The sequence below is a fragment of the Lepidochelys kempii genome, chromosome 6 (assembly GCF_965140265.1).
Source record: "Lepidochelys kempii isolate rLepKem1 chromosome 6, rLepKem1.hap2, whole genome shotgun sequence".
In the NCBI taxonomy this organism is placed as follows: domain Eukaryota; kingdom Metazoa; phylum Chordata; order Testudines; family Cheloniidae; genus Lepidochelys; species Lepidochelys kempii.
Genome location: NC_133261.1, coordinates 2,267,957 through 2,288,234, shown reverse-complemented (window position 1 = coordinate 2,288,234; position 20,278 = coordinate 2,267,957). Strand labels below are relative to the sequence as shown.

Sequence of the window (20,278 nt, the reverse complement as noted above, 5' to 3'; positions counted from 1 at the left end):
TCTCAGGTCCCCTACTACAGACAACTAAACCAACTGCACCCTGGTGGACAGAATCAGAACTGCCAGATTGTATGTGTCCTAGTCCCTGTACTGTTCACACCCAGCAGCAACTCTCCAGCAGAATCGGCCAGCAATGGGGTAGGCAGGCTATAGCACAGGTTGGTGGAGAGCTCTTCTTTCAGATTCAGGGAGGGTCGTAGCAGCTTGCAGGCTTCTGGGATGCTGCTAGGATGTGTTGTGCCTGTGGAACTGCCTGCCACTAGATTGTCGTTAATGAATCCTCTCTCTGTTTTTCTGCCTCCAGGGAGGCTCAGAGTCCAAAAGCCGCTCCCAGGTGACAGGCACCATCGCACCAGCCATGGCGAGATCCGGTGCCTTCATCCCTCTGCTGCTGCTCTTCCTGCTCCCTGGAGTCTCCCCCGACTGCTACACGGGCACAGCTGAGGAGTGTGATGAGCCCATGACCTTCGTGCCCGCGCACAGCTTGGTGGGGGAGGGCATCGACGTGACCACGCTGGAGTGGACGGGGGCCAATCTGGTGGACACCAGCCTGTGGCGTCGCCCAAATGGCACCTGCACCCTGTGCGAGAACCGGCTGCAGGGGAGACAGCACCAGAGGCTGCCGCTGGCCGTGGTGGACTGGAGGGTCCACATCTCGTGCAACCGGGAGCTCAGCAGCTCAGTGGAAGAGTCAGCCGCAGCAGTGGGCCGGGCACTGGCGTTGGATGTGAACAATGACTGGATGTCAGAGCTGGAGCTGCTAGACGAGTCCCATGGCCTGGCCTTGGGGGGGTCCAAATCCCAGCTCACCAGCTACGCTTACCAGAAGGAGCTGCAGGACAAGTACATGTTCGTGCGCCAAGAGATACCCTGCGTGTATTACAGGTGAGAATCCCCCACCCCGCCCTGCTCCCTGCAGCCCAGCGCCCCCTACTGCTGCAATGGGGTAGCACTGACTGCAAGAGGAGAGCGTCTCCCACTGCCCCCCAGCTGCCAGGGAAGCCACGGAGTGAGCACTGGGGAAGTGGGGCCAGTTTGTTCAGGGGGAAGATGCAGGGGGTCTCTGGTTGGCTCCTAACTCCTCTCTCTTTCCCTTCTGGGCAGGCTGAGTCTCGCTCAAGACCCCCCACTGATGCCCCAGTTCTTCTGGACCCTGAGAAGTCTCCCACCCGGCTACAACTCATCCATATACTGGCCCTTCCTGGCCAAGTATGGTACCCACTATGTGAGGCAGGCAGACCTGGGGGGGCAGGTGCGGCAGCTGACGGCTGTCCAGACCTGCCGGGCAGTGCTGGATGGGCTGACAGCCACCGAAATCAAGGCGCGCCTGGGCTCCCAGTTCTTGCAAGATCTGGGCTTGAGCCCACTCTCCTCCAGCGCCCAGTCCAGCAACGAGAGCAACCAGGGCTGGGGGAGCTCCCAGGTGCCCTACATGGAGAAGCGCATCAAGGTGACGGGTGGCCACAGCTACTCCAACCAGCTCTTCTCCACTGAGCAAAATGCCAGCTCCTTCTCGACCTGGATGGAGAGCCTCAGAGCCAGCCCTGACCTGGTCTCCTACTCTCTGATGCCCATCCATGCCCTGGTGAGACCGGACGACCCCAGGCGGGAGGCGCTGAGGCAGGCAGTGAAGGAGTACGTGGCTGAGCGGGGGCACAGGAAGAGTTGCCCTCGTAGCTGCCCAAAATGGGGCCAGGCCGACGCCTTGGACCCCTGCAAATGCTACTGTTCCGGCAACCCCCTCACCAACTCCATGTGCTGTTCACTTAAGCGGGGCATGGCCCGGCTGAAGGTCCATGTGCTGTGGGGCACAGACCTGTGGGGAGACACCGTGACCGACACCGACGCCTACGTCAAGTTCTCGTTCCAAGGCCAGCAGCTGCAGACGGGCCAAGTTAAGGAAGATAACCACCCCATCTGGAGAGAAGACCTGGACTTCGGGCCAGTGACGCTGCCAGAGCTGCCCAAACTGGAAATGGAGGTGTGGGACGAGGACCTACTGGAGGACGACCTCCTGGGCAGGTGTTACACCTACCTCAAGGTCGGCAAGAATGTCAAGCTCACCTGCAACCTTGAACACGGCCACTTCAAGTTTTCCTACACACTGGAGTGCGGGCCCAACCTGGGGGGCAACAACTGCCATGAATACGTGCCTGTGAGAGGCGAGAACTGAGGAGTCCTGGCTCCCAGCCCCCACTGTTCTAACCCTCCAGCCCCCACTCCCCTCCCAGAGCTGGGATCCGAAACCAGGGGCCCCAGCTCCAAGTCTCACGAGAAAAAAAAAAAGGGCCTGAAACAAGCCCAACCCATCTCAGAGGAATGAGTTGTGTGTGTATTTGTGTGTGTGTGTGGGGGGGGTGTTATACAAATTCCATTCTCTTTTTTTCAGTAGTTCCAGTTCTTTGCTGCCAAAACAGGAAGTTACACATTAAAAATAATAAGCGCTCACGGACTTCCCTTGTTAAGGAAAGAGGTCACCCTCTCGCTCGCCACCCGCCGCGGGCTCCGGTGCCTCGTGGTGGGACGTTCCCGCGTGGAACCGTTGAAGCATCTTCCGGCGCGGGATGCAGCGAGGGGGCGGGATTTTCTTCACTGAGCGGGAGCTCCTCAAATTCTGATGACGGGCATGAGTCACCGAAACCGCGCCGACCACCGGTTTTATGGCGCGACTTTGGTCGGGTGAGCAGACGTCCCGCTTTCATAGGGACAGGCCCAAGAGTCGGGGCTCTGTCTTACAAAGGAACCCCCCGGCTCCATCCCGATTTTTCGCATTTGCTCTCGGGTCACCCTACGCTTTGTGCCGAAGACTCTTCGTACACGAACGAAAGAAGCTACCTCCAAATAAAACAAGCCCCGAACTCCTCTGCCCACCACCACAGGCCCTCGCTCTCAAAAAATTTAAGCAACCTTTAAAAAAAAAAAAAGACCAATTCCACTTATTATAGGGCAGGGGTTCTCAAACTTTTGTCCTGGTGACCCCTTTCACACAGCTAGCCTCTGAGTGCGACCACCCCCATACATTAAAAACACTTTCTTTAGGTTGAACGCTATTATAAAGGCTGGAGGCGAAGTGAGGTTTGGGGTGGAGGCTGACAGCTCGTGACCCCCCCCTGTAATAAACTCACGCCCCTCTGAGGGGTCCCGACCCCCGGTTTGAGAACCCCTGTGATAGGTGGACTTGCCCGCCTCTGGCACCCCCTGCTGCCGCCTCTGGGGAACGCCCTCCCCTGGCCTTCTGGGGCCGCTGCTCACCGCTGCCGCCCTGGGGGGCTGGGAAGCTCCCGCCCAGGCTTAGCCCTCGTAAAGCATCAAACTAGGGGTCGCAGCCTTGGGTCTTGCAGCTCATTGCACCAGCGCCCTCTAGACCCCTCCTTGCAACCCCTCCCAGTTCCCCTACATGCCCGGGGCTCTGTGTGACCCCCATTCTCCCTCCCCCTAGGCTAGGGTTCTGAGTGCCCCCCATTGCCCCCCACCCCACCCTGCCAAGGGCTCTGATTTGGGATTGAACCGGAGCCAGCACGGGTGGCAACATCGCCTGGGTCCCTCCATCTGGCCTGATCCCAGCTCAGCTCCTAGACCCAAGACAACGAAGGCCCAAGGACGTCGTGATGGAGCCCGGAGATGGGGCCACTGGCTCCCCTCTGTCCACCCGGCTCCCTTCATCCCCACCCCCCGTGCTCCCCGAAAGGGGGCGGTGGCCGGAATACCCCTCCCCTCCCGCTTTTGTCCACCAATCAGGATCGGTTCCGACCCGCCGCTTTCGGTCCATTCGTTCCCACTCTCCTGGGGGATGCTGGATCTCCGAGCCAGGCGGCGCTGCAGCCCCGAGAGATGCCTGGGCAGATACGGGGGAGGGGGGCAAAGCAGCACCCCCTCCCTGCCGCACCCAAGGGCTGCGGGGGCGGGGTTCAGCCCTCCCTGTCTGGCTTCAGCCGGGGGACTCCAGGGGTGGGCTTCAGCCCCCCTCTCCTGATCCAGCCAGTCTCCGCCGGCGGGCATCAATCCCCCCACAGCTGCGCGGTTCCAGGGGTGGTCTTAACCCTCCTCCTTGGGCTCCATGCTTCAGCCCCTGCCTCCCCCCAGCTATGGGGCTCTGGGCTTCGCCCCCTCCCCCCGGATCCAGCCATAGGGCTCTGGGTTTCAGCAGAGCCAACCTTACTGGGTGCCCTGGTCAAGGTGATCCTGGGGTGCAAGGGCACAGAAGGGAGCTCACGGCCAGTGCGGGGGGGAAGCATCAGGCCCAGGGCGATGCATGAGGGAGGCAGCAAGGGCCAAGGGCACCAAAATACAGCTGTACGTTATTTTTATTATTGAGTCTGCAAAAAAGACCCTACATAAATAAATGACAATGATTCGGACGTGTATCTGTGCTCACTTATGTTTTTCCTACAATTAATTAACAATTATACACAAAAAAGGGGGGGCCAGAGCGGCCCCCAGCAAACGGTGTCGGCACTTTGAGGCCACCAAAAATGTGTGTTGTGAGAACCACTGCCCTAGACTCCTACCCTGAGCCAGCCGACTGCACATCCAGAAGGGACTGTTGTGAAAGGAGCCGCTCAGGGGGACTGGAGACACATGGAGAAGCATCGCCCCCTCCTGGTGGACACTGTATTACAGCAGGCACTTTAAGGATATAAGAACGACCCTACTGGCTCAGCCCAAAGGTCCATGTAGCCCATGATCCTGTCCTCCGACAGTGGCCAGTGCCAGGTGCCTCAGAGGGAATGAACAGAACAGGGAATCATCAGGTGATCCATCCCCTGTCGCCCATTCCCAGCTGCTGGCAAATAGAGGCTAGGGACACCATCCCTGCCAATAACCATGGGTGGACCTATTCTCCATGAATTTATCTAGTTCTTTTTTGAACCGTTATGGTCTTGGAGTTCACAACATCCTCCGGCAAGGAGTTCCACAGGTTGCTGTGTGTTGTGTGAAGAAATACTTCCTTTTGTTTTAAACCTGCTGCCTGTTAACATAAGAACTCGGGGTCACCAAATGAAATTATGAGAAGGAGTAAACAACACTTCCTAATCTACTTTCTCCACACCAGTCATGATTTTATAGACCTCAATCATATCTCCCCTTAGCCGTCTCTTTTCCAAGCTAAAACGGCCCAGTCTTATTAATCTCTCCTCCTACGGAAGTCATTCCATACCCCAATCCGTTTTGTTGCCTTTTTCCAAACCTTTTCCAATTCCAATGTCTCTTTTTTGAGATGGGGCAACCACAGCCGCATGCAGTATTCAAGATGTGGGCGTACCACTGATTTATACAGAGGCAAGATGATGTTTTCTGTCCTTGTGGCACCTTAGAGACTAACCAATTTATTTGAGCATAAGCTTTCGTGAGCTACAGCTCGCTTCATCGGATGCATACTGTGGAAAATACAGAAGATGTTTTTATACACACAAACCATGAAAAAATGGGTGTTTATCACTACAAAAGGTTTTCTCTCCCCCCAACCCACTCTCCCGCTGATAATAGCTTATCTAAAGTGATCACTCTCCTTACAATGTGTATAATAATCAAGGTGGGCCATTTCCAGCACAAATCCAGGTTTTCTCCCCACCCTCACAGTATGCATCCGATGAAGTGAGCTGTAGTTCACGAAAGTTTATGCTCAAATAAATTGGTTAGTCTCTAAGGTGCCACAAGTACTCCTTTTCTTTTTGCGAATACAGACTAACACGGCTGCTACTCTGAAACCTGTCATTTTATGTCCTATTATCGATCCCTTTCTTAATGATTCCCAGCATTCTCTTCGCTTGTTTGACTGCTGCTGCACGTTGAGTGGATGTTTCAGGTTACTTCAGCGACCCCGGAGTACTCACCAGGCACGGAGATGCTTCCACCTCTGGGGAGGGGCAGCTGGGGAACAGGCGCAGGGTGACGTCGCGCCAGGAGGGCTCGCCGGGCCCTGAGATGCAGCCGCTTCTGGGGCAGGGCAGCAGGGGAACAATCTCTGCACACCGTCAGGCACTTGCGCCGATCGCATGAGAATCAAACTTTTTGCCACCCACGGGACGTTTTTAACATGATTTATCATTTTTATTACAAAATACAAGTCAGGCCACGTTACATTCAGTCACCAAGGCAACAGGGAAAGGTCACTCCATATTGCAGCTGAGAGGTTAAGAATTAAAACAAAGACCTAGGGCAAGAACCCGGTCGTCCTGATCCTCTGCCTGGTTAATGGGGAGAGCTAAAATCTGGCTCATGCCTCAGTCAGTCAGACCCAGCTTGGCAGGGGGGCAAGTGGAGGGGCAAGGAGGTCAGAGAACCTTCTCCGGCTTGCCGTGGGGGGTTAGGTCAGTTGACACCCCCACCCCATCTACAGGGATCAGGGGGTGGTGTATGAAGAGGTGGGGTGGGCCAGGGAAGAGAGGGGGCAGCCAAGGCCTGGGGGTGAGGGCCCCCACTTGGTATGCCGCAGGCAGTGTCAAAGGCCGTGTTAAGGCTGGGGGCTGATGGAGACTGTGATGGAGGAGAGGAGCCAAGGAGAGCTATAGAGCAGGCACTGATGGGAGTGGGGGGAAAGCATGGGCAGGGGGGTGCAGGGCAAAGGTGCCAGGCAGTGGGCCATGTGGAATGGCCCCCCTCCTGCCAGTCAGCTGGGGGATGGAGAGGGTCAACTGAGGCGGGAGCGGGTTTGAATGGGATCATGATTAAATACTGAGCCCCAGTGGGTTAAGGCACAAGAGACATGGGGAGGGTGGCCTCCCCTCAGAGCTGGGGATAGAACCCAGGAGTCCTGACTCGCTGGGGGGGACAGGATGCCCACCCCAGAAAAGCCACCATGCTGCATTGGCACTTACCTCACTGGCAGTGTGAAGAGATACCGGCCCCACCCTGCGCCATAGAGGGAACCTCCCGTTAAGGCAGTGATGGGGCACACCCCACCCCCCTGGCAAACAGCAACCTATGGGCCTAGGATGCCCCAATACCCTCACTGGGGCATGGAGTCCCCCTCCCTAAGGAGGGGAGTTGGGGAGAGCAGCAGGTACCCAGGAAGTGGGCACACCTGGAGAGGGGGGCGGGGCGTGGACCATACCACAGAGAGCAGGCCCGCCCGAGACAGGACGCTGACACCAGAGCGGAGGGGCCGGAGCACGAAAAAGAAGTTCTCGTTACCATAACAGGAAGTAGAGACTGAGAGCAAGAGGCAGGGCCCGCAGGAAGCCGATTTTCCCAAAACAGGAAGTAGGTACTGGCAGGAGGGGCGAAGAGACAAGAAGTGGGCTTGGCCGGGTAGAGGTGGGCTTAGAAGAAGTTGACTTGCTTAGTGCATGAAGTTAATGCTAGTGTGAGGGGCTTTGCCACACAAAGTGGCACTGCCCAAAACAGGAAGAGGCTCAAAGGGGAGGGACAGAGCCACAGGAAGGGACAAGGAGGACGAACCGTCAGACCAAAATGCCACAAATTCACAGACCTCGGAAAATCAGAGGCTCTTCAGGGTGGATCTCACCCCTACTCCGAAGGCAAGAGATACGAGGAGTCCATAGAAACCATTCTGGACGGGAGGGAGCTGGCTTGTGCTTGAAGATCAGGATTTGAACCCAGCGTTCGCTCCGGCCATCAGTGCATAAACCTCCCAGCAGGGGGCAGTGGTTCCGCTGGAAGACGGGGCCGCGCTCACGAATCCTGAAAGGCAGAGAATATAGCTGGGGTTAGAAACTCAATATGGGCCCACCCAGCCCCAGCACCCCCCCCCCCCCCCCATCTACAGCAGTGGTGTGTGCTGCGGGGTGATTACGCCCCATGGTACTTACCAGCAAGCCCCAGCCCCACAGCAAGGGGAGAGGGGGCGGAAACCGGACGCAGGTCTAGCCGGTGGCAATGGCCACTCCAATGATAACCACAACGATGACCACGGTGACCAAGAGGCAGATGATGATCATGAACTTCTTCTACCAAGCCCCGCACAGAAGGGGAAAGTGTTAGCGGGCGCGGGACTGAACCCAGGACTCCTGGCTCCCCACCTTCTGCTACTTAACCCACTAGACCCCACTCCCCTCCCAGAGCTGGGGATAGGACCCAGAAGTCCTGACTCCCAATCAACAGTGAGGTGTACAGAAAGCGGGATGCGGGTCCTTTCTCCTCGAGCGGCGTTGGTTCTGATCCGATTGCTAAGCTGGGGTCCGGGGGGGTAAGACTGGTTTGCTCAGTGGGGTGGGAAGGGAACATCAGGGGACCCACCTTGCGGGCTTTCTGCTGGCTCTCCCTGGCAGAGTTGAGATGGAGGTGTCCCTTGTGGACGTAGTTCTCCGAGTCCAGGATGTTCTTCTCAATCCGGTTGATCATCTCCCCCTACAGCCCAAGGGAGAAGGAGGTGGTTGCGATACCCTCAGCCGGTCCAGGATTCGGGGAACAGGGAACAAGGGTGAGAGACGGGGGACTATGAGGCGGGAGAGCTGAAACGGAGGGGAGATGGACAGGAAGTGGCCATTGGCAGTGAGGGGCGGGAATGGGCACGGGCAGGGCACACAGGAAGTGGCCACTGGCAGTGGGGGGCGGGAATGGGCAGGGCACACAGGAAGCGGCCCTGCCTAAAACAGGAAGCGGCCCTGCCTAAAACAGGAAGCGGATATTGGCTAGAGCGGGCAAGTGAAAGTGGTGGCTGGCGGGAGAGGGCGGGCCCGTGGGAAGGAGCCAGCTGCCCAGGAGAGCAAAGCTGTGCCCCCGGGGGGGGGGGGGGGTTCTGGGCCCCCCCATACCTGCAGCTCCACCTCGATGGCGAGGTAGGTGAACATGTCATGCAGCTCCTGGATGCTGCGCTCCAGCTTGAGGATCTCGTCATGCCGGGTCTCTATCTCGTTCAGCGCCTGCTTGGTCACACGCGTGTCCTTCATGATCTGGGAGGGGAGGGAGGGGGTCAATAGCCTGGCCTGGCCAGACCCTGCCCCCCCGTCATTCCCCCCCCACACACACACCCGTCCCTGGCACTCACGTTAGAGACAAACACCTCCGTCTGGCCGCTCTCCAGCATCTGCTCCAGCTCTTCGTCCGACACCACGCCGCCACCGGCTGCCGGGAGAGTAAGGGACTGGGTCTGCTCCCTTCCTTACCCACTGGACCCCACTCCCCCCTCACAGCAATGGATAGAACCCAGGAGTCCTGACTCCCAGCCTGCCACACCCATCCTAACCCACTAGACTTCACTGCCCTCCCAGAACCAGGGATCGAACCCAGGAGTCCCGACCCGGGTCTAGTGATACAACCCTACCCGTAAGCCCAATATCGAGATATTTGGTCAAAATCGGTGCCCTTTCACCTTGGGACAGTACTGTAGTGCTCTTGTGCCATTGACAGAATGGATAAAGACACCGACGGCTTGTGATCTCCTTGTTCTTCTCCTTGTTAAGCTGCCCTTGGAAGCTCAGATCCTTGGAAGTTAAGCCCCAAACAAATTACACGTGGAAACGTGAGCGTATCTGGCGATCTTAGGGCAAACGGAGCTGAAAAATCAGCCCGGACACTTCCGAGATTTCCCCCAAACACACCCAGCCAGAAGAGGCACCATCCTCAGCTCTCAGCATGTTGAACTCCCACACGGCAGGGCCCGACGAACACGACCCCACCCCGAGCAGGGCGCAGCGTAGGGTCGTTGGGGTTTGAAAAGGACGCTTGTTTGAAAAGATCCGCGCGGAGCAAGGTCCTGGCCGGGTCAATGGCTGGATGGGAGACCTCTGTCAACAGACCCCACTCCCCTCCCAGGGCCGGGGAGAGAACCCAGGAGTCCCGACTCCCAGCCTCCCTCCCCCACTTCCCCTGCTCTCGCCCACCAGACCCCACTGCCCTCTAGAATCCGGGGATAGAACCCAGCAATCCTGGCTCCCAGCCCCCCTGCTCGAACCCTGGCCTCCCCAAGGTCATTGGAACAGGTTTATCATCCACCGATTCCCCTGCATGGATTTGACCCATGAATTCCAGCCCCGCAGCACAGACCCCTGCTGCTCTAGCTCCAGGGGTCACCTGCCTTAACAGGTAGCAGCTTTACAGCCTCTGTACACAGCTGAAGGGGGAATGCCATTGGCTAGTAGCAGTGGCTGGTTGTTATCCTCACTGCAGACCTAAAGGAGGTGCTCCTTTAGCAACAGGCAATTAGCCCATATCGATGAGCCACTAAAGGGGCACGTTCACTCGACAAGTTACATCCCAGGGCCCTCCCTAGGGACTGGGGGCAGGACCGTCTGGCCAGTGTAGAATCCCAGTCGGGGATCTGCTCCATCAGAGGGGCAGGACCCATGGCTCTGCACTGTCAGAAGGGCAGGACCCCTTGACCAATCCAGAACCCCAGCCAAGGACAAGGACCATCAAAGGGGCAGGACCCCTTAGCCAACCCAGAGTCCAGGTTGATGTTCTGGACTGACGGTGAGGCATGATCCACGGCTCTAGAAATCATAGGGGCAGGATCTGGGGGGGATGGAGGGAAAGGCCCCAGGCTAGGCCCAGAGGCCAGCACTTACTGATCTGCAGCTGGCGGTGGATTCGCTCCACGTTGCGGTCCCGGTATTGCGACTGGATGGTGTTGCACTTGTTGATCAGCTCCAGGAACTGCTGGGACAGGATGCCGTGCTGGGAACGGGGAGGAGAGGGGGGTTAATCGCAGCTCCTAGGCCCAGACCCCGCCCCCCACCAGCACCCTCTTCACAGACCCCTCACCTGGGTTCTCTTCATCCGGTTGTTGATGGCATTTCTGTTCTCGTCCTCCTCGCCCTTCTTGGGCTCAATGGCTGGAGAGAGACTGGAGTTGATGGAGAGAACCCAGGAATCCGGGTTTCCAGCCCTGCCCCCACCCCACCTCCACCCCCCTCCCAGAGTTGGGGACAGAACCCAGGAGTCCGGGCTCCCAGCCCCCCAATTTCAGACTCACTTTTCAGGCGGCGCCGAATGTCTTTGGCCAGGTCCTTGATCTCCTCACGCAGTCTCTGCAGATCTCGCTTCATGTCTGAGGCAGATTAGGGGGTGGTGTCAGATGTCAGCCGAGCCCCACACCCTTCCAGGGACAATCCCAACCCCAGACCTTTAAGGGGTCCCAAAGATAAGCCTAGATCCATCCACTCCTGTGGGGAAGTTCAAGAGCCCCCCTCCCCAGGACTGATCTAGGCAAAGCCCTCCACTCCCCAATACTACCCAAAGAGCCCCTCTTCGCCTGCCCCACATATTCCCCCCCCGACCACCCCACATATTCCACCCACCAAACTGCTCGCCGCACACCACCCCACACGCCAACTATACCCTTTCCAGACCTTCCCTTGCATTGCCTCATGTTCCCACCCCAGATTCCCCATGCCTGCAGATCGCCCCATAAGCCTGGTCACATGCCCCTCCACATCTCCCTTTGTGTTCCCCTCTTACAAATTTCCCCGAACCCCCTTTCCCATCCTCCCCAACCCACCCTTCCAGTTCCCCTCATCCCCCTGCCTCTTCCCCCTCCACTCTCCCAGACCCCCACAATACCCCACCTCACCTCCAGCTTCCTAACCCTACCCCACACTTCCTCCTGAAAGCCCTCCCTTCCCAACACTACCCCATACTCCTCCCTGGCAACCCTCCAGCCTCCATACACATAAACCCCCTGCCCCAACCCAGACCACCCACACCCTGCAGGGGACCCACAAACCATGCCCCTCCCCCCCACAACCCAACCCTGCCACGGGGACCCAGAATTTGGCACAGGCCATACATGATGCCACGTTACAAGCCACATGGGGACAGGGGGGCGCATTGTGCCAGTGCTGGAAGGATTCCTGCCCCCCAGCCCTGCACCCCCCCCCCCAGCTTACTGTCCTCCGGCAGCGGGGTGGCCAGAATCGTAGTCTGATGCTTTTCCAGATCCTTCACCTTCCCCTCCAGGGTCTTCAGCGCCTCGCGGATCCCCTGGGCCTGTGGAAGCGGAAAACAGACAGAGATGAGACCACCCTGCAACCCGGAGCAGGCAGTCCCCAGCCCTGGGGCTGGATCAGAGCCAGCGCCCCCTAGAGGGGAAAGACCCCGTGTCCCGTTCCCCACCACTCTGGGCCAGCCACGCCCCCACTCTGGGACTGGAGTTGGCGCCCTCTGGAGGGCAGAGGCTGTGTTACCGTCTGGAAAAACTCGTCCAGTGGCTCCTCTTCCTCCTGGAACTTGGCCGATCCTGGCTTCACGACCAGGACCATCCGCTCAGCCCCCTCATCGTCTGAGCTCCCGTCATCCTGCGGGGAGGGGGAGGTCAGGCACCGGACATGGAGCCCCGCTCTGCAGCCAGCTCCACCCTTCACACCTCACCCATCCCCCTCTGCTCCCCCTCCCCGCCCAGGCTGCTCCCCCGCCCCCTATCTCCTTCTTCCTGCCCCAGCCCCATCCACGCCCCACCCCGACCCCTGCCCTTCCACCCACCCCCGCAACCCGATGCCTAACACTTTCCACCCTCCCCCACTATACGCACCCCACTCCAGTCCCCGCCACCCACTCTGCCCCGCTTCCCTGGGCATGCTTCGGCCCTGATCTCCCGGCCCCATATCTGTGCCCTTTCCCCAACCTTCTTTCTGGTCCCCCCATTCCCTCGCCCCCACACCAATCCTCATGCCATCAATTCATTGGCTCCAGGTCCTTGTCCTGGCCCCACTGAGCCCAGCCTGTCACCATCCCCCACCCCACCCCATCTAACCCCAGCTACGCTAAATCCATTAACGCAGCAGCTGGGGAGCTCAGTAAGGGGTGCTCTCCCATTGCAATCGGCGCTGGCTCCCCAGCTCTGCCGCAGATGCTCTGTGCGATTGCACAAGGGACTGCATCTCTGGGCCTCAGTTTCCCCATGTGTAAAATGGGGAGAATGATCCTGCCTTTGTCTGCTCAGACCATGAGTTTGTCAGGGTGGGGACTACCCGGTGGGTAGAAAGTTGGCTAGATTGTCGGGCTCAACGGGTAGTGATCAATGGCTCCATGTCTAGTTGGCAGCCGGTGTCAAGTGGAGTGCCCCAGGGGTCGGTCCTGGGGCCGGTTTTGTTCAATATCTTCATTAATGATCTGGAGGATGGTGTGGATTGCACCCTCAGCAAGTTTGCAGATGACACTAAACTGGGAGGAGTGGTAGATACGCTGGAGGGCAGGGATAGGATACAGAGGGCCCTAGACAAATTGGAGGATTGGGCCAAAAGAAATCTGATGAGGTTCAACAAGGACAAATGCAGAGTCCTGCACTTAGGACGGAAGAATCCTATGCACAGCTAGAGACTAGGGACTGAATGGCTCAGCAGCAGTTCTGCGGAAAAGGACCTAGGGGTGACAGTGGACGAGAAGCTGGATATGAGTCAGCAGTGTGCCCTTGTTACCAAGAAGGCCAATGGCATTTTGGGATGTATAAGTGGGGGCATAGCGAGCAGATCGAGGGACGTGATCGTCCCCCTCTATTTGACATTGGTGAGGCCTCATCTGGAGTAATGTGTCCAGTTTTGGGTCCCACACTACAAGAAGGATGCGGATAAATTGGAAAGAGTCCAGCGAAGGGCAACAAAAATGATTCGGGGACTGGAACACATGACTTATGAGGAGAGGCTGAGGGAGCTGGGATTGTTTAGTCTGCGGAAGAGAAGAATGAGGGGGGATTTGATAGCGGCTTTCAACTACCTGAGAGGTGGTTCCAGAGAGGATGGATCTAGACTATTCTCAGTGGTAGCAGATGACAGAACGAGGAGTAATGGTCTCAAGTTGCAGTGGGGGAGGTTTAGGTTGGATATTAGGAAAAACTTTTTCACTAGGAGGGTGGTGAAGCCCTGGAATGGGCTCCCTAGGGAGGTGGTGGAATCTCCTTCCTTAGAAGTTTTTAAGGTCAGGCTTGACAAAGCCCTGGCTGGGATGATTTAACTGGGAATTGGTCCTGCTTTTGAGCAGGGGGTTGGGCTAGATGACCTCCTGAGGTCCCTTCCAACCCTGATCTTCTATGATTCTATGATTCTCCCCATGTCTACGCAGCGCCTGGCGCGACGGAGGCCCTGAGTTCAGTTGGAGGAGAGGGGGGGTCTGTGCAGCGCCCGGCGCCACAGGGCATCTCCAAGGCTTTGTGGGGCCTGGGGAGGGAGCTCCACCTGGACACTGACCCCATGGAGAGACATTAACCCTTCGCCTGCTGCATGTCAGGGGGGTCACATCTCTCCCAAAGACAGGCAGCGCAGAAGGCCGGATACCAGGGTGAGGGGCAAGGACAGAGGGAGATGAGGCTGGGGAAAGAGCGGAGGTGGGAGGGACCTCCCTGGGCACAACAGCCCAGGGGGGAGGGAATCAGAGGGGGGAGAACAGCCATGGGGGAGGAGACGGGAGAGGGGAACAGCCTGGAGGGAGGGGGGGGAAGAGCCCGGGGGGGGAATGGGGGGGAGCAGTGGGGGGGGGAACATCCCGGGGGGAGGGAGCCAGAGAGGGGAACAGCCTGGGGGAGGGGGGGAAGAGCCCGAGGGTGAATGGGGAGGAGCAGAGGGGGGGAGGGGGCTCACGGGGGGCGGGGGGAACAGCCCAGGGGACAGAGGGGGAGGGAGTTCCCTAGGGGGAACAGCCCAAGGGGGGGGGAGGGAGCCAGAGAGGGGAACAGCCTGGGGGGGAGGAGGGGAGAAGAGCCCGAAGGTGAATGGGGGGAGCAAAGGGGGGAGCGACGTCTGGGGGGGGAACAGCCCGGGGGAGAGTGGGAGGAGCAGAGGGGGGAGGGGGCTCCCTGGGGGGGAACAGCCCCGGAGGGAGGGGATTCCCTGTAGGGAACAGCCACGGGAGTGGGGGGGACTCTCACCTCTCTGAGTTCCTGCGTTCGATCCCTCATGGTCTCTCCCAGCCGTAGGGGCTCCCCCCCCCCACCCCTTCAGCCCGCCCGATATGGAACTCTCCCGCCTCGCTCTGCCCATGCGCAGGGCGCCCCCAGCGAGCGCCACCGGAAGAGTAGGAACCCCACGCCGGAAGTAACTCCGCCCCGAGAGGAAGTTGCCCCGAAGCGTGTCTGGCCCCGGCAATGCAGGAGCCGCGGGAGGGCCGGAAGTCGATGACCCCAAGGAGGCAAGGGCCGCGACCGGAAGTGGGGTCGCCCCGACAGGCTATCGCCCCATGCCCAGGAGTCTCCGTCCCGGAAGTTGCTCTGCCCTGACCGGAAGTTGCCCTCCCGGCGCAGAAACACGTCACCCCGCCAGATCGCGCCTAGCCCGCTGCTGATCTGGCCCCAGGGACGGTAGCGGGCCACCCCCCCGCCTCGGGAGAGGCGCAGCCCCGGAGAGACCAACCATAGAGTCGGCCAAGTCAAGAGAGACCAGAGAGTCACCTTGTCAACTGCAGGGCGGGGGCGGGGAGAATGGGGTACGGGGCCTTCCATCGAATCATGGAAGATCAGGGTTGGCAGGGGCCTCGGGGGGTGTCTAGCCCCACCCCCTGCTCGAAGCAGGACCAAACCCCGACTCGGTCATCCCAGCCAGGGCTTGGTCAAGCTGGGCCTCAAAAACCTCCAAGGAAGGAGATTCCACCGCCTCCCTAGGGAGCCCATTCCGGGGCTTCCCCGCCCTCCTAGTGAAAAAGTGTTTCCTCATATCCAACCTAGACCTCCCCCACCGCAACTTGAGACCGTTGCTCCTCGTCCTGTCCTCTTCCACCACTGAGAACAGTCTAGAGCCATCCTCTTGGGAACCCCCTTCCAGGGAGTTGAAAGCTGCTATCAAATCCCCCCTCATTCTTCATTTCTGCAGACTAAACAATCCCAGCTCCCTCAGCTTCTCCTCATAACTCATGTGTTCCAGACCCCTAATCATTTCTGTTGCCCTTCGCTGGACGTTGTCCAATTTTTCCACATCCTTCTTGTAGTGTGGGGCCCGAAACTGGACACAGTACTCCAGAGGAGGCCTCACCAATGCTGAATAGAGAGGAATGATCACGTCCCTCAGTCTGCTCGCTATGCCCCTACTTATACATCCCAAAATGCCGTTAGCCTTCTTGGCAACAAGGGCACACTGCTGACTCATATCCAGCTTCTCGTCCACTGTCACCCCTAGGTCCTTTTCCGCAGAACTGCTGCCGAGCCATTCGGTCCCTAGTCTGTAGCTGTGCATTGGGTTCTTCCGTCCTAAGTGCAGGACTCTGCACTTGTCCTTGTTGAACCTCATCAGATTTCTTTTGGCCCAATCCTCCAATTTGTCTAGGGCCCTCTGTATCCTATCCCTGCCCTCCAGTGTATCTACCACTCCTCCCAGTTTAGTGACATCTGCAAACTTGCTGAGGGTTCAATCCACATCATCCTCCAGATCATTAATGAAGATATTGAACAAAACCAGCCCCAGGACCAACCCTTGGGGCACGCCGCTTGATACCGGCCATCAACTAGACATGGAGTCATTGATCACTACCCGTTGAGCCCGATGATCTAGCCAGCTTTCTATCCACCTTATAGTCTATTCATCCAGCCCATACTTCTTGAACTTGTTGGCAAGAATACTGAGGGAGATGGTATCAAAAGCTTTGCTAAAGTCAAGGAATAACACATCCATTGTTTTCCCCTCATCCGTCAAAGTGGCCCATACACTGAAAGTGGACAAATACAGAGACAATTAGCATGGCCCCCGACCAAGGATGACACACTAATTGTGAAGTGGCCTAGTGGGGAGCGCACTAGACTTAGACTCAGGAAACCTGGGTTCTTTTCCCAGCTCTACCACTGGCCTTCTGCATTATCTTGGGCAAGTCACTTCCTCTCCCTGTGCCTCAGTTTCCCCTTCTGTAAAGTGGAGATAAAGACACTGATCTCCTAGAGTGAGACAATGTGGGGCTGGTCTGGGAAAACCCACCTATCAATATTGCACATACCTAATGAGTTGATGCACATTATTAGGTGTATTATGGTAGCATTTAATAGAGACTCAGTGATTTGCCAAGGGTCACACAGGGAGTCAGTGGCAGAGCTGGGGATAAAACCCAGGAGTCCTGACTCAAAGTCCAGTGCATTAATTACAGGATCTATGATGCCTCCCTTACGGCAGCTGGCTGGAGGATCGTCCTGAATCCATGCCAAGTGCCAAATCCATAAGCCCAACTTCCCCTTTGACATTGGCAGGTAAATCCCAGGGTATTGCTTTCGGCAGCAAGACACTGGCTGCTGCTTTTCTCTTCTCTGTGACTGAACGCCCATGCTGCTTGCTTGGCACTTTCCCTGCCTGTCTCTCTGCACAATGAGTCAGGGCTGGAAATCATCCTGGTGGGAACCAGAATGAATTAATTCATCCCACCAAGGCCAAGCAGCAAAGCCAAGGGGACAGAGCAAGGGACAGTCCTCAGTCCCAACCTGCAGCCCCTGCTATCCCAGCCCTGGGCTCCTCCTGCCCCACACTCAGCGGGTGCCTTTCCATCCTGCCCTGCAGCCCCCTGCTATCCCAGCCCTGGGTTCCTTCACCTCAGCACTGCTGGTGCCCCTAAATCCTGACCCACAGACCCCTTCTTTCCCAGCCCTGCGGTCTTATACACACACAGCACTGTCAAAGCCCCTCAGCCCCAAACCACAGGCCCCAACTAAACCTGGCTGCAAACCCACCATGGTCATTTCTGACTCCCCGCAAAATCATCGGTTTAACCCCACTTCCTAAGGATGAATGCCAAGTGAGTCAGCCCTAATTTGGCTCCTCCCCTTCTGAGCCCCAGCCCTCTTCCATGCTGACTCACCCCTTACATTCATGGCCATAAACTAGCTGCCTTGATTACCTGACACACTCCAGCATGACTCACATGCCATAGCTACTGCTTCCAGTAAAAAAGGACTGTAGAGAAAAACCACCAGATAAAGTCATCCATTTATTCATTCTTATCTATTAGGTGCACTAAGGTGGCACCACTGACTTTGTGGGAGATCAGGGTCCTTGTGGTGCCAGGTGCTCTACAGACACAGAGTGAAAGAAAGAGCCTGCCCTCAAGACTTCCCCGTCTTGGGCCATGTCTACACGAGAACTTAGATCAGCCAAACTGTTGTCGCTCAGGGCTGTGAAAAAAACACCCCCACGGAGTAGCATATTTGGCCGGCATAAGCACTTGTGTACAAAACGGTATGTCGATGGGACACGCCCTCCTGCCAGCATAACCACCGCCCCTCGTTGAGGTGGTTTTATTACATCGAAAGGAGAGTGCTCTCCGGTCGGCATGAAGCGGCTACATGAGAGATCTTACAGCGGCGCAGCTGTATCAGAACAGCTATGTTGCGGAAAGCTTGTAAGTGTAGCATGGCTTCGTATATTATCACAAACAGCATGCATATCTTTCCACAAGGGCACCAATCCATCCTTTCAAGTCCTAGTCATCCATCCATCCATCCATCAGCCCATCATTCTGTCCATCCATCCATCTTGATAAGCTGTAGACATCCATCCTCCCATCATCCCGGCTATACCCATCCCTCCTTCCACCCATCCCAACTACACCCATCCCCCCTTCCACCCATCCCGGCAAAACCCATCCTTCCTTCTACCCAACCCAGCTACACCCATCCCTCCTTCCACACCTCCCGGCTATACCCATCCCTCCTTCCACCCATCCCTGCTATAGCCATCCTTTCTTCCACCCACTACAGCTATACCCATCCCTCCTTCCACCCATCCCGGCTATACCCATCCCTCCTTCCACCTATCCCATCTATACCCATCTCTCCTTCTACCCATCCCAGCTCTACCCATCCCTCCTTCCGCCCATCCCAGTGATATCCATCCCTCCTTCTACCCATCCCTGCTATACCCATCTGTCTTTTTTCCCATCCCGGCTATACCCATCCCTCCTTCCACTCATCCCACCTATATCCATCCCTCCTGCCACCCATCCCAGCTATATCCATCCCTCCTTCCATCCATCCCGGCTATAGCCATCCCTCCTTCTACCCATCCTGGCTATAGCCATCCTTCCTTCCATCCAAGGTCTAGACATTGAGCCATCTAATCTCTGTCCCTCCTTCCCTCCATCCACCTATCTCTTCTCTAACTCTACCTATCTCTTCTTCTATCCATCCACCTATCCTCTACCTTTCCTTCCTTCCTCCCTCCTTACAGCCATCCATGCTGTACCCTTCCTTCTTCCTTTCTTCCTTCCTTCCATCCATGCATCCAAGCCCTTCATATAGCTCTGTCTTTCACCTCTAGCTCTCTTAAAATCAGTGCCGTGGTTCTAAACGGTAACAATACTTTTGAATGTCCCCCTCACATCTCGAACACTTACATCTAATTCCCCAGCTGCGGCGGCCGAAGGAGTCTAGGGCCACTCGTTGAACACGCCCATTGCAGACAGGACCGGGTGTGGTGTAGCACACAATGGCTATTTGGGCTTAACCGTAAATTCCCTTCCAAGGGGAATGATTTGTTCATCATACAATTATACTGGTCCAGCATCAATTGTGGGGGCAGCTATACTGGGATAAAGGAGTCGTATACTGGTAGAACCTATTCCCCTTCCTGTATTGGACTAGCTATACTGGAATAAGTAGTTTTATCCCAGGTGCCCTACACAACCACAACATACACAGTTCCCTCACACCACAGCAATGAGTTCTTCCACAACCACAGCATAAAAACACTGAGCCCCTGACACCACAACACTGTGTGCCCTACACAACCAAAACACACCCAGCTTCCTGACACCACAACAGGGAGTGAGCTACACAACCACAACACAGACCCGCAACCCTCTAATATCACAACAGTGAGTGTCCTACACAGCCACTTCACACTCACACACAATGCCATAACTGTGAGTCCCCTACACAACCACAACACATACAAACATTCTCTCCCAGTCTTTCATGCACACACTCTCCAAGACAAACCCCAGCACAGAGACCCACAATCCACACTCAACACTGTCACAAGCAAACACACTTCAGACGATGCACACACACTTTCACAACTACACTTCAACCCCCCTCATCTGCTGACAGATACACACATACTTTAGCACCCCTCCTCTCCTGATAAAAAACACACACAAACACACAACCTCACAATCACACTCCAGTATCCCTTATCTGCGGATATGCACACACACTCTAAAAACCCTCTCCTCTGCTGATAACACCCACCCCCTCACAACTTCACTCTAACACTCCACATTTACTGATACACACCCACACACACAGCTGCACGCGCTCTAAAACGCCTCTCGTCTCCTGATGCACACAACACACACTAGCGGCTTCAGAGCAAGGCACACGCCGCCGCCCCCCCCCCCCCCAGTGCCCACTGCTGGAACAACATGCCTAGGCTCTGAGGCAGTCACTCACTCACACTCACTCACACTGCAACACTCACAGACA

The 20,278-nt window shown here is 57.0% G+C and overlaps 2 protein-coding genes across 2 annotated transcripts; one reads left to right on the top strand and one right to left on the bottom strand.

The window, feature by feature from the left end:
• Positions 1 to 358: 358 nt before the first annotated feature.
• LOC140912233 (perforin-1-like) lies at positions 359 to 2,173 on the top strand. The gene is made up of 2 exons (XM_073346363.1): positions 359 to 885; positions 1,105 to 2,173. The coding sequence occupies exons 1-2, from the start codon at positions 359 to 361 to the stop codon at positions 2,171 to 2,173; spliced, it is 1,596 nt and encodes a 531-aa protein (XP_073202464.1).
• A 3,854-nt stretch (positions 2,174 to 6,027) lies between these two features.
• Positions 6,028 to 14,880, bottom strand: STX4 (syntaxin 4). Its single transcript, XM_073346549.1, has 11 exons — positions 14,759 to 14,880; positions 12,087 to 12,197; positions 11,790 to 11,889; positions 10,877 to 10,951; positions 10,666 to 10,736; positions 10,470 to 10,578; positions 8,951 to 9,027; positions 8,718 to 8,855; positions 8,200 to 8,310; positions 7,773 to 7,910; positions 6,028 to 7,644 (listed from the first exon to the last, which is right to left on the bottom strand). The coding sequence occupies exons 1-10, from the start codon at positions 14,786 to 14,788 to the stop codon at positions 7,827 to 7,829; spliced, it is 906 nt and encodes a 301-aa protein (XP_073202650.1). The 5' UTR covers positions 14,789 to 14,880; the 3' UTR covers positions 6,028 to 7,644; positions 7,773 to 7,826.
• Between the last annotated feature and the right edge of the window lie 5,398 nt (positions 14,881 to 20,278).